General features: G+C 41.3%; 2 protein-coding genes across 3 annotated transcripts in view; both read right to left on the reverse strand.

Annotated features, from left to right (window-relative positions):
- The window catches only part of rpl13 (ribosomal protein L13), a 242,501-nt gene that overhangs the window by 147,422 nt on the left and 81,341 nt on the right, over nt 1-13,738 (reverse strand). The window lies entirely within an intron of this gene.
- kars1 (lysyl-tRNA synthetase 1) overlaps nt 4,203-13,738 on the reverse strand; it is a 74,446-nt gene continuing 64,910 nt past the window's right edge. For both annotated transcript variants that reach the window (XM_060940816.1, XM_060940817.1), the window contains 3 exons: nt 11,969-12,095; nt 11,732-11,875; nt 4,203-4,673 (listed from right to left, as the gene is read on the reverse strand). In XM_060940816.1, coding sequence (XP_060796799.1) covers nt 4,599-4,673; nt 11,732-11,875; nt 11,969-12,095 — 346 coding nt within the window. In that variant the 3' untranslated portion in view covers nt 4,203-4,598. The remainder of the gene's footprint in view (nt 4,674-11,731; nt 11,876-11,968; nt 12,096-13,738) is intronic.

Consider the following 13,738-nt stretch of genomic DNA (forward strand, 5'->3'; position numbering starts at 1 on the left):
ACTAATTTGTATTTTTAGACTTGGGCCTGGGCGGCACGGTGGCGTAATGGTTAGCGCTGTCGCCTCACAGCAAGAAGGTCCTGGGTTCGAGCCCCGGGGCCGGCGAGGGCCTTTCTGTGCGGAGTTTGCATGTTCTCCCCGTGTCCGCGTGGGTTTCCTCCGGGTGCTCCGGTTTCCCCCACAGTCCAAAGACATGCAGGTTAGGTTAACTGGTGACTCTAAATTGAGCGTAGGTGTGAATGTGAGTGTGAATGGTTGTCTGTGTCTATGTGTCAGCCCTGTGATGACCTGGCGACTTGTCCAGGGTGTACCCCGCCTTTCGCCCGTAGTCAGCTGGGATAGGCTCCAGCTTGCCTGCGACCCTGTAGAACAGGATAAAGCGGCTAGAGATAATGAGATGAGATGAGAGACTTGGGCCTGTATTTGTTTCAGAAATGCAAATTACAATACGATTCGATCTTTTTTTTTTCCCTCAAGCCTGAGTGATTCTATAACCCCCCCCCCCCACACACACACTTTCTTTTGAAAGAAATGCCATTAATTAAAATAATTTAATTTGTCTGAGGTATTTTTCACATCCAGAATTTCTGCTATTAAACAAAAATTGTTTTCTGTCATATCTGTGATTTGTTTATTTGCTGGAGAGTATAAAAAAAATGCTGGGTGAAGATCTGCCAAGTGTGGCGATTCCATCATTTAACCAGGGGTTGTACACCCAACAAAATTATTTGACAAAACTACACTGATTTGGGGAAAATAAAATGGAAAAGCCAGAGTAGAAAGTAGAGCTGAAATGGTATGAAATTTAATATCACGATCATAGCAACCAAACTGATCACGGTTATTGATATTATATTGTTAAAACATGCTGAAAATGTTCACAAAGTACTGAAACACAAATTGTTTCACCAAGTTTTATATTGAAAATTACACTTTAAATAATTAGCAGCGCTATGCACATTTTGTTTGCATAAACATTAAAGCAACAACATTAGGGCTTTAGTGCCTCTGGCTGTTACATGGTCACTAACCTTGAGATGGTGATGAATGCGTCAAAAACTTGCTCAGTCACTCAAACACATTTTATTTGATCATTTCTTTTCTGTTGAAGTTCACCAAGCCATGAATGAGTCCATTTTCAACTCCGATTTTGTGCAACACAGTACAAAAACAGAACGCTCCCATTTTGAAAGAAAATAGAAGTGAGCCGTAACGTCAGGAGAGCGTGAATTTGAAAACACAAAGTGGAGATTTAGCCAATCAAAATAAATATTGGGTGCGAGAGTGATTTAAAAAAAAAAAAAAAGGCAAAAAACAAAAACCAACTAGAGCAAACTCACTATAGAATCCCGCCCTGCAACAAAATTTGTCAACTGGAACTGTGCAAACTTAAAAAGACGATACCCTGGGCGGCACAGTTGCCTCACAGCAATAAGGTTCTGGGTTCGAGCCCAGCGGCCACCTTTCTGTGTGGAGTTTGCATGTTGTCTGCGTGGGTTTCCTCCGGTCTTGGGCTGAGATGCCCTTGAGCGAGGTTGCCCACTGCTCTGGGTGTGTGTGTGTGTATATATATGTTCACTGCTTCAGATGGGTTAAATGCAGAGAGGAATTTCACAAGCATGTGATGAATAAAGTTGCTCTTGTTCTGCCACACCATGATTCAAATTCCTATTAATCACTGATGTCAGTAATATATGGGGTCTAAATCAATTTCATAGAGAGTGGAACACCAGCTAAATCACCAGATAATGACATATGTAAGAAAATAAGTCTCTTTAAGAACTTGGTTCGAGATTATTTTCCTTCTGAAGGTGTGCATGGTGGTATACTGCAACTGTCTAAAGTTTCTTTAGAAAAGAAAATTTAATTAAACAAAGCTATGCCACTTTGAAAGTTGAAAAATCAGTCTAATTTTGATCAACTGTTCTGCACAAAAAAGAAAAACACAAAGGAAATGATCAGAGAAAGTGTGACCACTTTCCTTGAAATGTTATACCACTTTCCTCTAAATGTTATAGCTTCTAAATCTTTTGACACTCAATAAAATGAAAAGGAGGAACCTGGTAATTTAAAGTCTATAAAAATTGACATTTCATCATCTAGTTTATTAATTAACAACTAATTAATTAAAAACTCAGCAAGAACCAATAAATGACCATAACTTGCACACTACCTGGAACTTTTTATTAAACTTGACCATTCAATAGATGAGCTTGGTCAAAATGTTCAATCATTTTTATTAATTTGACTGTAAATCAAGAAACAACAAACTACCACAAACATATAAAATGCATGACATGAGTAATATAAATCAGGATTAATGAGTCGTTTCAGGAGCAGACTCCAGCCAGGTTTCTGAAACTTCCACCCAGACATCCAAACCTCAGAAACCGCGACGCTCTAAATTACTTGAAAATAACAAGTGATACAGATAACTGCATTAACAAATGAGATTAAAACTTATCTTCACGTAATGAGTCAATGATGCCTGTTCACAAACAAATGAAATGCATTACATCCGTTCATAAATAAATAAAAGATGAAATGATGGAGGATTTTGTGGACCGTGCCAAGACAGGTGACTCCGGGTCTGAAAATACGTACAGCTTCAAAAGTAGATGAGTCACGGTAGGGCGTACGATCCAAACCTGATCAGCAGCAGTGAACCGAGTGATCAGTGACTGGATGACTTGATTGTCACGTATCTATAAATATTAAAATGGGTTACACCAAGTCTCGCTCTGATGCATCAAGCCATGATTCCTGACCCTGAACATAAAAATGATGAAACACAGTCGAACTCTACAATTCGGTACGACACAGTTCTGTCTTTTCACGTTTTCATCAACTTTTTTTTTTAAATATCTATATTTGTCTGAATTTGCTTTAGACGAACCTTAATGTGAGCTTTTCAAGCCGCAGTCATCAACCACGGTTTTAACGATGATTCAAATTGAAAGCTGTAATACTACTGTCAGGAATTTTATTGTGAAACTTGAAAGTTTCTTCCCCAGTAGAAAGGATCAGCACTTCACCATCCCCTCTAAAGTGCCATTCCACCACTGGATGTATTCTTTGGCATAAAATACAATATATTTTGACAACATATATAAATGGTATCACTAGATAGAGAAATCTTTTAGCTTCAAAATGATATATCAAGGGCGGCACGGTGGTGTAGTGGTTAGCGCTGTCGCCTCACAGCAAGAAGGTCCTGGGTTCGAGCCCCGGGGCCGGCGAGGGCCTTTCTGTGTGGAGTTTGCATGTTCTCCCCGTGTCCGTGTGGGTTTCCTCCGGGTGCTCCGGTTTCCCCCACAGTCCAAAGACATGCAGGTTAGGTTAACTGGTGACTCTAAATTGAGCGTAGGTGTGAATGTGAGTGTGAATGGTTGTCTGTGTCTATGTGTCAGCCCTGTGATGACCTGGCGACTTGTCCAGGGTGTACCCCGCCTTTCGCCCGTAGTCAGCTGGGATAGGCTCCAGCTTGCCTGTGACCCTGTAGAAGGATAAAGCGGCTAGAGATAATGAGATGAGATGATATATCAAACATAATTTTTTGACAATGACAAGTATATTAATTTTGTGACCAAAGTCACCTACCCTTTTAATTTCCGCGCGTGATGTCATCGGCAGGTTCCCCTTCTTGTGTACCACGTGACGTGTGACGTGGCACATATTATCAGCAATGGTGGATAGAACGCGATAAAAATAATACCAATAAATCTAGCTAATACCAATAAATCTAGCTAACTGAAAGATTAACTCAAAACTTTTCGCAATTTTTTTTGGCCCCCATATACGAGGAGAAATGACTCTCTCACTTTGGGGGTTTCCTGGTCTAAAAATAGACCGACACGTGGTACACAAGAAGGGGAACCTGCCGATGACATCACGTTTCACTACCGCGCAGAAATTAAAAGGGTAGGTGACTTTGGTCGCAAAATTAATATACTTGTCATTGTCAAAAAATTATGTTTGAAGCTAAAAGATTTCTCTGTCTAGTCATGTTGTCATAAAATATATTGTATTTTATGCCAAAGAATACATCCAATGGTGGAATGGCACTTTAAGGCTCATTCATGTTACCCTTTTTAAAAAAAATATATATAAATCTAGACTTCAACTTTTTGTCCAAAGGCACACCGAAAAAATACACGCCTTTACTCCAGAGCTAAAATAAATACTTAAATAACTTCAGACGGTTTCATCAAGCACATGAAATTTTATTCCCTTGGCCAGATGGTGATCACTAAAAATACAGAGGACTGGGGATATTAAAACCATTATTACAGAAAAATATGGCTGAATTTGAATCTTCATCATCTTGATTGCTGCAGGGTAAGAAAAGAACCTGATGTGAACCGACAATGGACAAAAGGAGCAGTTTAAAAAAAAGGAGGGGTCACAGTCTCGACCTAACTGAGTAAAAAAACATTGATTCCCTTTTACTGCAATGTCAAGTCCTTTGGGACATAAACACGGATCTTTAACAGTATTCTGCAGTCAGGAAGAAAGATGAACCCCAGTGCTAATCAATCATCTCTCGTCACTCTCCACCACGTCACTGATTCCTGATCAGGCGGCACCACGGGTCAGCGTTAAACAGAAGTGCCCTCTGCTGAAGGGGCAGGTTTATTGTCCTCAGGCTTCATGGCAGGGAACAGAAGGACTTCCTGCAACACACAAAAAAAAAAAAAAAATCCACCAGCGTGTTCATTTCAAACATCAGCAACAACGTGATTCTTTTACAGAGAAGTAAAGTTACGCATAACTGACAGGCCCGAGTTATGGAATGTAAACCTGGACGTCAAGGGCGTAGTCGCTCATCTGACCTGCCGTCAAAACAACCATGACGACCAAAACGTCAAACAGAACTGAAATGTGATGTGCGAGAGAGAGAGGACCAACCTCCACAACTAACTGTTTACAACAGGAACATCAACAAAGGACTGAATTTTGTTCCCCGAGTGAAGATCGACCCAAAACATCGATCAGAACTGAATTCGCATGATAAATGAGACGAGATACAATTCAAGTCCGAAGAAAATGTGTTAAGGTGACCTAATGACAATTTTTTTTTTAGCAAAAAATTGACAATACAATGATCAAGTTTTGTGCAGAAGGTCGAGTTTTTTTCAAACCAAACAATCAGAACTGAAGGAGGATACGCAATTCAACTGAAAATAGACAAAAAGTTGTAAAATTTTTCACTACAGGAAAATAAAACAACCAAGTTTAGTTCCTCGAGGGAAGATCGACCCAAAACATCGATCAGAACTGGAATCGGATGAGAAATCAGACAGGAGATACAACCCCGATTCCAAAAAAGTTGGGACAAAGTACAAATTGTAAATAAAAACGGAATGCAATGATGTGGAAGTTTCAAAATTCCATATTTTATTCAGAATAGAACATAGATGACATATCAAATGTTTAAACTGAGAAAATGTATCATTTAAAGAGAAATTAGGTGATTTTACATTTCATGACAAAACCACATCTCAAAAAAAGTTGGGACAAGGCCATGTTTCCCACTGTGAGACATCCCCTTTTCTCTTTGCAACAGTCTGTAAACGTCTGGGGACTGAGGAGACAAGTTGCTCAAGTTTAGGGATAGGAATGTTAACCCATTCTTGTCTAATGTAGGATTCTAGTTGCTCAACTGTCTTAGGTCTTTTTTGTCGTATCTTCCGTTTTATGATGCGCCAAATGTTTTCTATGGGTGAAAGATCTGGACTGCAGGCTGGCCAGTTCAGTACCCGGACCCTTCTTCTACGCAGCCATGATGCCGTAATTGATGCAGTATGTGGTTTGGCATTGTCATGTTGGAAAATGCAAGGTCTTCCCTGAAAGAGACGTCGTCTGGATGGGAGCATATGTTGCTCTAGAACCTGGATATACCTTTCAGCATTGATGGTGTCTTTCCAGATGTGTAAGCTGCCCATGCCACACACACTAATGCAACCCCATACCATCAGAGATGCAGGCTTCTGAACTGAGCGCTGATAACAACTCGGGTCGTCCTTCTCCTCTTTAGTCCGAATGACACGGCGTCCCCTGATTTCCATAAAGAACTTCAAATTTTGATTCGTCTGACCACAGAACAGTTTTCCACTTTGCCACAGTCCATTTTAAATGAGCCTTGGCCCAGAGAAGACGTCTGCGCTTCTGGATCATGTTTAGATACGGCTTCTTCTTTGAACTATAGAGTTTTAGCTGGCAACGGCGGATGGCACGGTGAATTGTGTTCACAGATAATGTCCTCTGGAAATATTCCTGAGCCCATTTTGTGATTTCCAATACAGAAGCATGCCTGTATGTGATGCAGTGCCGTCTAAGGGCCCGAAGATCACGGGCACCCAGTATGGTTTTCCAGCCTTGACCCTTACGCACAGAGATTCTTCCAGATTCTCTGAATCTTTTGATGATATTATGCACTGTAGATGATGATATGTTCAAACTCTTTGCAATTTTACACTGTCGAACTCCTTTCTGATATTGCTCCACTATTTGTCGGTACAGAATTAGGGGGATTGGTGATCCTCTTCCCATCTTTACTTCTGAGAGCCGCTGCCACTCCAAGATGCTCTTTTTATACCCAGTCATGTTAATGACCTATTGCCAATTGACCTAATGAGTTGCAATTTGGTCCTCCAGCTGTTCCTTTTTTGTACCTTTAACTTTTCCAGCCTCTTATTGCCCCTGTCCCAACTTTTTTGAGATGTGTTGCTGTCATGAAATTTCAAATGAGCCAATATTTGGCATGAAATTTCAAAATGTCTCACTTTCGACATTTGATATGTTGTCTATGTTCTATTGTGAATACAATATCAGTTTTTGAGATTTGTAAATTATTGCATTCCGTTTTTATTTACAATTTGTACTTTGTCCCAACTTTTTTGGAATTGGGGTTGTACAATTCTAGTGAGACGCCTGGAAAATTCGTTTATTTGGACCAATTAGTAACTCGTTAGCAAAAAATGAGAAAACAAAGACCCAAGTGTTGTGTGGAGTGATGAGTTCTTTCAAGCAAAATAATCGGAACGGAAACCCGTGGAGAACTGACGGAGGAGATACGATTTAACTGAATTGGGGACGATGGATGCCACGCCATGACAGCGGCTCATTGGCCTTATGGACAGATGAGCTTTTTTTTTTGCATAAAAACACCCCATCCCATAATGGTGGTGTGATGCGTGAAGTGAAATTATTGTCACCACCCCAAAGATGATTATTTTCTAACAATACCGCAGTGTGTTTTATTCCTCTTACTGCGCAACAATCACAGCCTATGCAATTATTAAGGAACACACTGCCAAATTTTTATCCGTTTATTGGTTAATGTTCTGGAATGCCTTATAGTTGCTACAAACAGCAGTGCCTTCAACAGCTTCTCTTTTTCTCCCTCTTGGAAAGGGGGGGGGCACGGCACACACAGGTTGTAATGTTACCGAGACACCACAAAGCAAACCCTGTGTCCTGAACACTTGTGTATGGAAAGAAACAAAACACACAATAATTAAATATGCCTGTGAAATATACAGTAAATACACCTGTTATCACCTATCTGCTTTGTGCATTGTGGCACATAAGGCCCTCAGAGTCTCTCCACTTCTCCCACACCTCATCCCATGTTCTCCAACCTGCCTCTTCTCTCTCTCTCTCTCTCTCTCCCCCCAGGTGGTCTTGTGCTGTCCTGTCTTTTGCTTCCCCTCTGGCGTCCAGGTCATTGCTCTATTACAGTTGCTATCCCGGTCCTGTCTTCGTATGCGGCCAATCATATTCGTGATTTTACTTCTTCACTCAGCAGCTTTGTATCACTTCTCCCCAGTTACTCCTCCGTGCCAACATGATCCCGCCATTGGATTTGTAGAACTCTTCACAGGCACCGATTCTGAAACACGTCCACTGCCTTATCATCCCCTTTATTCATCTTCTACGTCTCACACCCATTTAGTAAGACTGGCATGACCAGAGTCTTATTATACAGCTTGAGTTTCGTTCTTTTAGAGATGGTTCTTGACCCCCAGATCCCCTTCAATCTTACGAATGCACCCCTGGCTTTTGCTAGTCTGTTCTTCAGGTCCTTCATGTCCCCTCCTTCCTTACAAACTAACCAAAAGACTAAAAGCAGATGCAGGACAAGACTAACAGACGAGATGAAGAAGCCAGACGAGTGGGACTCGAGATCAACAAGGAAAAGACGAACGTGATGATCAACTCCAGAAACCAAGACAATATTCCTGCTGACGGACAGGATACTGAGATGTTATAGATACACGAGTAAATATAAATATATAAATGGGTCAATAAAATATATCAACTGCTTTGGTCTGAATCTGTGAAATAACCACACCCTGTTCATTTGAATAACAGATGGAGGGGGGAAAAAAAGCTGGGAAATCCATCTAATTCTGTGCTCTGATTGGCTGGCGAGCAGGTCCGTATCCTACGATACGGATCCCAGTTACGGACCCTGGATACGGACCTCTGGCAACTCACTCGTTCACAACAACAACAACAAACATTTTGTTGTTGCAATTTGTCTCAACATTTATTTTCGCATTTCTCAGCATACTGGCATTAATTTTACAGCATGGATAGCGATAACGACAGTATTCACAGCGAAAGCGAGTTTTACTACCCTGAGGTAGAAATAAAAGAAAACATTTCAGGAGAAAGCTAAAAACCTGTAACTGTTGCTAACGCCAAGCAAAAACATGGCTTGAATCCTGAATGACTCAATTTTGTATAAATAGGGGACGACATAGGCGGCAAAATGTAGTTTTTTTCCTGCCATGGAAGTGCATTTGTATACCGAGGAGGAAGCAATTTGCATTACAGCCGTGAATGAGGATTCAAAATGGCGGCTCGGCTCGGCTTTCCCTTTCGGGCGCTCTCGTTTTCTGTTAGAATTTGGTAAAGAAAAAAATAAATATATTATTTACCAGCTTAAGGTCGGTCCGTATGGTGAAATACCGTGACCTCGGCCTTGAATACTGACCTCGGCCCAGAGGGCCTCGCTCAGTACTTTCAAGACCTCGGTCACGGTATTTCATCATACGGACCTCCCAGCTAGTAAATAACACTCATATATATATATTTTTTTTCTTTTTTTTTTGAACGATATTGACTTGTTTGTCTAAATTCATAGCCATATTTATTTCTTTAATACTGCCTTCAAATGGCATTCCGAGTCGCGTCAGAAAACCTAAAAATATAAAAGAGCTAAAATACTAAATAAACGTTTCCAAACAGAAAACTTCACCATGGCAATCATTACATATGGCAGATTCTACCGTAACTGGATCCATTAACCACTTGCCCACAAAATAAGAAATTTTTCTTGTCCTTTTTTCAGTGAGGTAATATTTTCAAGATTGAAAATATGGTATTTGGTCTTCTAAAACAGCACGTCATTTAAAAATACACTGAGTATATCAATAAAAGATTGTTAAAGAATAAAGTTCTATTTCTTTGACATATCTGACAGACATAACTCCCATTTTAAAAATCACTTTCATTATCCCTGTTGCTATCGTCAGTGAATTTCTGTCAGATGACCTGACGACAGACTCGGCCATTATGGATCTTTGGTAGTTATCGTGTGGAAGCAGGCTTTATCATTTTTGGGTGTCAACAGATAGAGTTGAAATAGATTAACAGCGAAAAAACTATTTCGTTCACGACGAGAAGCCCACAGTTATTTTTAAAAAATGCTATCGTCAGTCAAATGCACCTGACGATAGCAAAATTCAAGCCCTCACCACGCACATGTTGACTGACGCAAAGAGGAAATTCTACTGCGCATGATTTTTGTGACAGCAGACATTTACTTCCGGGCAAGGCTCGGAGTTCTGACAGCTAGATTTCATCAAATAAATCAAGGTAAGATTTTCAGTCAGCTATCCTGACGATAGAAATTTTTGACGATAGAAACATTGAGAATATATTTGTGCATTCATATTGAAATTTTTCTGGAGGAAAACTATCGTAAGTTGAGATAAATCAGAGCCACTTGCAACCCTTTCAGCCAACAGGCCATTTCAATGTGTTATTTCCCCGCGAAAGTGACACAGTCGTGTCTATCGTCACTGTTCTGACAATTATTGTTGATATTTCAATTTTGAAAATAAATTTTATCTTTTTTATTTCAATATTTTATTTTATTATTTGGTTCTAGTGATGAGGTATTTAATATTACTAAATCTGTCAGATTAATAACGTAAGAAAGAGTTTTGTTGCTATTGTCATCTAGAGTGTCTGTCAGAATATGATGGTAGATGTTAGTTTGTCGGTCAGATTTTGATGATAGAAACCGATGTGTTTCTATTGTCATTTAGCATGTCTGTCATGTCAGGCTTTTATTAATTAGTTACCAGGACTACTGTCCTAAAATTTACTGTGAATGTCCAAGACCCCAAATGCTACTAGAAAAACTTAATAGAATGATCAAAATAATCAATTCAGCAATTTAAGGAGATGGGACTTAACTGGCCTCTGTTATGGTAGAATCTGCCATACGTGTTTAATACCTTTATGTGGAACGCTTACCAAGAAAGTTCCCCTGAACAAGCTTTTACTACAGAAACGATCAGGATTTAGAACGAGTGCTTTAATACAAGCCTGGGATGTGCAGACGCATTACTGTAAGAGCTGCCGTTAAAGATAATTAATCGACATCAGAAGCCTGAAGTCAACAAAACCATGGTATAAGGTGGGGTTTACATTAGACCGTATCAGCGGATCATCAGATTAACGTTTTTAAAAACGATTAGCGTGCACACAGCAACGCCAATACACAATTCGCGTGCACACAGCAAAGCCAATACACGGATACGCTAATCACATGACTAATTCGGCACGTAAGTTGAGAAATGTGTCAGTGCGGCTCATCGCTTCCTCCTCAGCGGCTGTGCTCCAAATCACTCCGCCCTGAACAGCGAGTGCCCTCTGGAGGGTGCGCACTCCGGCCCTGCGCAGCTCACAGAGCGCGCGAGTGTAGTGCACGAGCAGTGATTCGGGACTGAGCCGCTGTGCGCAAGTCACTTACCACTTGCAAGTGGAAGGATGGCAAGCCTAAAGACCATCATAACTACACAATGGGCAGTATTTGCATCAGTATTTGCAGTATTTTCATACTTTTATACTCTTTAATGAAAGGTGATACAAGGCGGAAGTCCGCGCCGTTTTTCAGCAGTCGCGTCACATGACCAACGCCAGCAAATCAGGAAGGTGGATGTCACAGTGACGTTGTCCAATGACGACGCCAGCTAGAGCTCAGCACAGCGTATCCGCGTATTCTCAATGTTTACACAGCACCGGACCAGACATGATCTGGATTGAATACGTGGACCCTGGCGGATTCCCGTTTCCCGGCGTTTTAATGTAAACGGACAGTGCATCCGCGAAGAAAACGAGACAGATACGGTCTAATGTAAGCTTGGCCTAAATGTAACGGACAACGTTTATGAACTACCACTGGTGAAGTAAGTTTTAATCATTTTCCAGACACCACATCAGCAAATCAGGACACGAGATAAATGAATGAATAAAAGTTGGTGTTCCAAATAGCCTGAAAAGCCCAAAGGCCAATACTGTAAATCTAAATTCAAGGCATTTTAATAAGGGAAGGTCTTAATCTGCGAAATAAAAAGGTTCGATTCCCTTCAGCACAAAACAGATCTGAATTGTGGTATTTGTCTGTAAAACAGACTGATGGTTGGTTTACCTTGATGTTATTGGAGTCTGTGAGGAACATGGTGACGCGGTCGATGCCCATGCCCCAGCCTGCAGTGGGTGGAAGACCGTACTCCAATGCCGTGCAGAATGTTTCATCTATAAACATGGCCTCATCATCACCTTCTGCCTTCGCCTAATCAAATCAACAATCGAGAAGTAGTCACATACATACAGTACATCCATCCATATCCACACACACACTATCAAATGCCTCGTATATTCTCACCTTAGCCTGCTGCTCAAAGAGCTCGCGCTGCTTGACTGGGTCGTTCAACTCCGTGTAGGCATTACAGATTTCTTTCTTCATGACGAAGAGCTCGAAGCGCTCCGTCAGCCCTTTCAGCGATCTGTGCCTACAGGAATATCATGAGACGACGCATGGAAGAGATTAAAAACAAGATGAACTGTGAGCTCCTGCTCACTTCCGTACCCCCCCCCGCTCTCGCTTATATCAGAATGCAAGCAATCGAAGGAATAGGACACTTATTATGAATGTTGACGTCAACAAATAATTAACCCTGAAACAGGCAAGTAAAGAGCAGTGTCTCTCCCCAGGGATTTCAAACAGCATCCTGGGAAACTGTCATTTTGAAATAGCATTTTGCTTCTTGAAATAGCGTCAAAATCCACCCTATACAGTACGTTTCATAAATACATTCAGTCAGTAAACAGGAAGTCGATGTGCGACAGACCTGAAAACGGTATACACGGTATAGAACCCCAAGCTGAAGTTCGGTACCAAATATCAAGCAGTTATGATTTGTAGTTGCTGAGAAAAGTCTTGTGAAAATTTTGCAAATCCACCCTTACCCCTTTTCCACCAAATCAGTTCCAGGGCTGGTTCGGGGCCGGTGCTGGTGCTGGTTCACAACTCGTTCAACTTGCGAGCCAGCTGAGAACCAGCTTGCTTTTCCATAGCTCGCGGTGCTAAGTGGAGCCACGTCATTACATCGCTGTATACGTTACTTAGGGCGCTACGTTTACATAAACCTTGGCGCGAATATCAAAGCAAAAACAACACGGAAGAAGCAGCAGCAGCAACAATAATAATAATGGATGACTTCGCGTTTGTACAGCTGCTGCTTCTCGTCGCTTAAAAATGGCGATCTTTCACGGTCTTGTTATTGTTGTTGGTCTTAACAACTCCGCCCCCCCGCTGACGTAAGCGGTTCTTTCTTCTGGCCCAGCAGAGAGTTGGTGCTAGCCTGGAACCGGTTTTTCTGGCCCCAGAGCCAGTTCTTTGTTAGTGGAAACAGAAAGCCCGGTTCCAAACTAAGCACTGGCCCCGAACCAGCCCTGGAACTGCTTTGGTGGAAAAGGGGCACCTGCGTGTTTCGTAAATACATTCAGTCGGTAAACAGGAAGTCGATGTGGGACAGACCTGAAAACGGTATACATGGTATAGAACCCCAAGCTGAAGTTTGGTACCAAGTGGCTATGATTTGTGGTTGCTGAGAAAAAGGGCGTTTTGGATGAATGGAGATACGGACAGACAGAGGTAAGCCAGTATAACCCCCCCCCCAGAGCAGGGGTATAAATCAGAGGAGCTCTTGACTTCAGTGCATTCCTCAGTTTCACACGTCATGCACATAAACATGATTAGATTAGCGGTGTAACGATACACTCTGGTCACAAGTCAACTCACAATACTGGGTTCATGATTCTGTTCAATTTGATTCTGAGAAAGTTTTAACAATATATAAAAGTCAGTACAAACTGTTATCCATCACAGATAATCCTGACCACCCTCTCCACAGACAGTGGAGCACCTTCTCCAACAGGGCTGCAACGATTCATTAAGACACCAATTCGATTCGATATTCAGACTCTAATTCGATTCATTTCGATTCTGCAACTAAATATGAAAAGACAAACCAACCTCAGATTTTAAAATTCAATTAACAAAAATCCCATCAAAATTTGTCTGGAAAGATGAAAACTTTCCAAATGCTGACTAGGTCACAAGTCAACAGGATATGTACGTGTAAAATGCTTA

The sequence above is a fragment of the Neoarius graeffei genome, chromosome 15, assembly GCF_027579695.1.
Source record: "Neoarius graeffei isolate fNeoGra1 chromosome 15, fNeoGra1.pri, whole genome shotgun sequence".
In the NCBI taxonomy this organism is placed as follows: domain Eukaryota; kingdom Metazoa; phylum Chordata; class Actinopteri; order Siluriformes; family Ariidae; genus Neoarius; species Neoarius graeffei.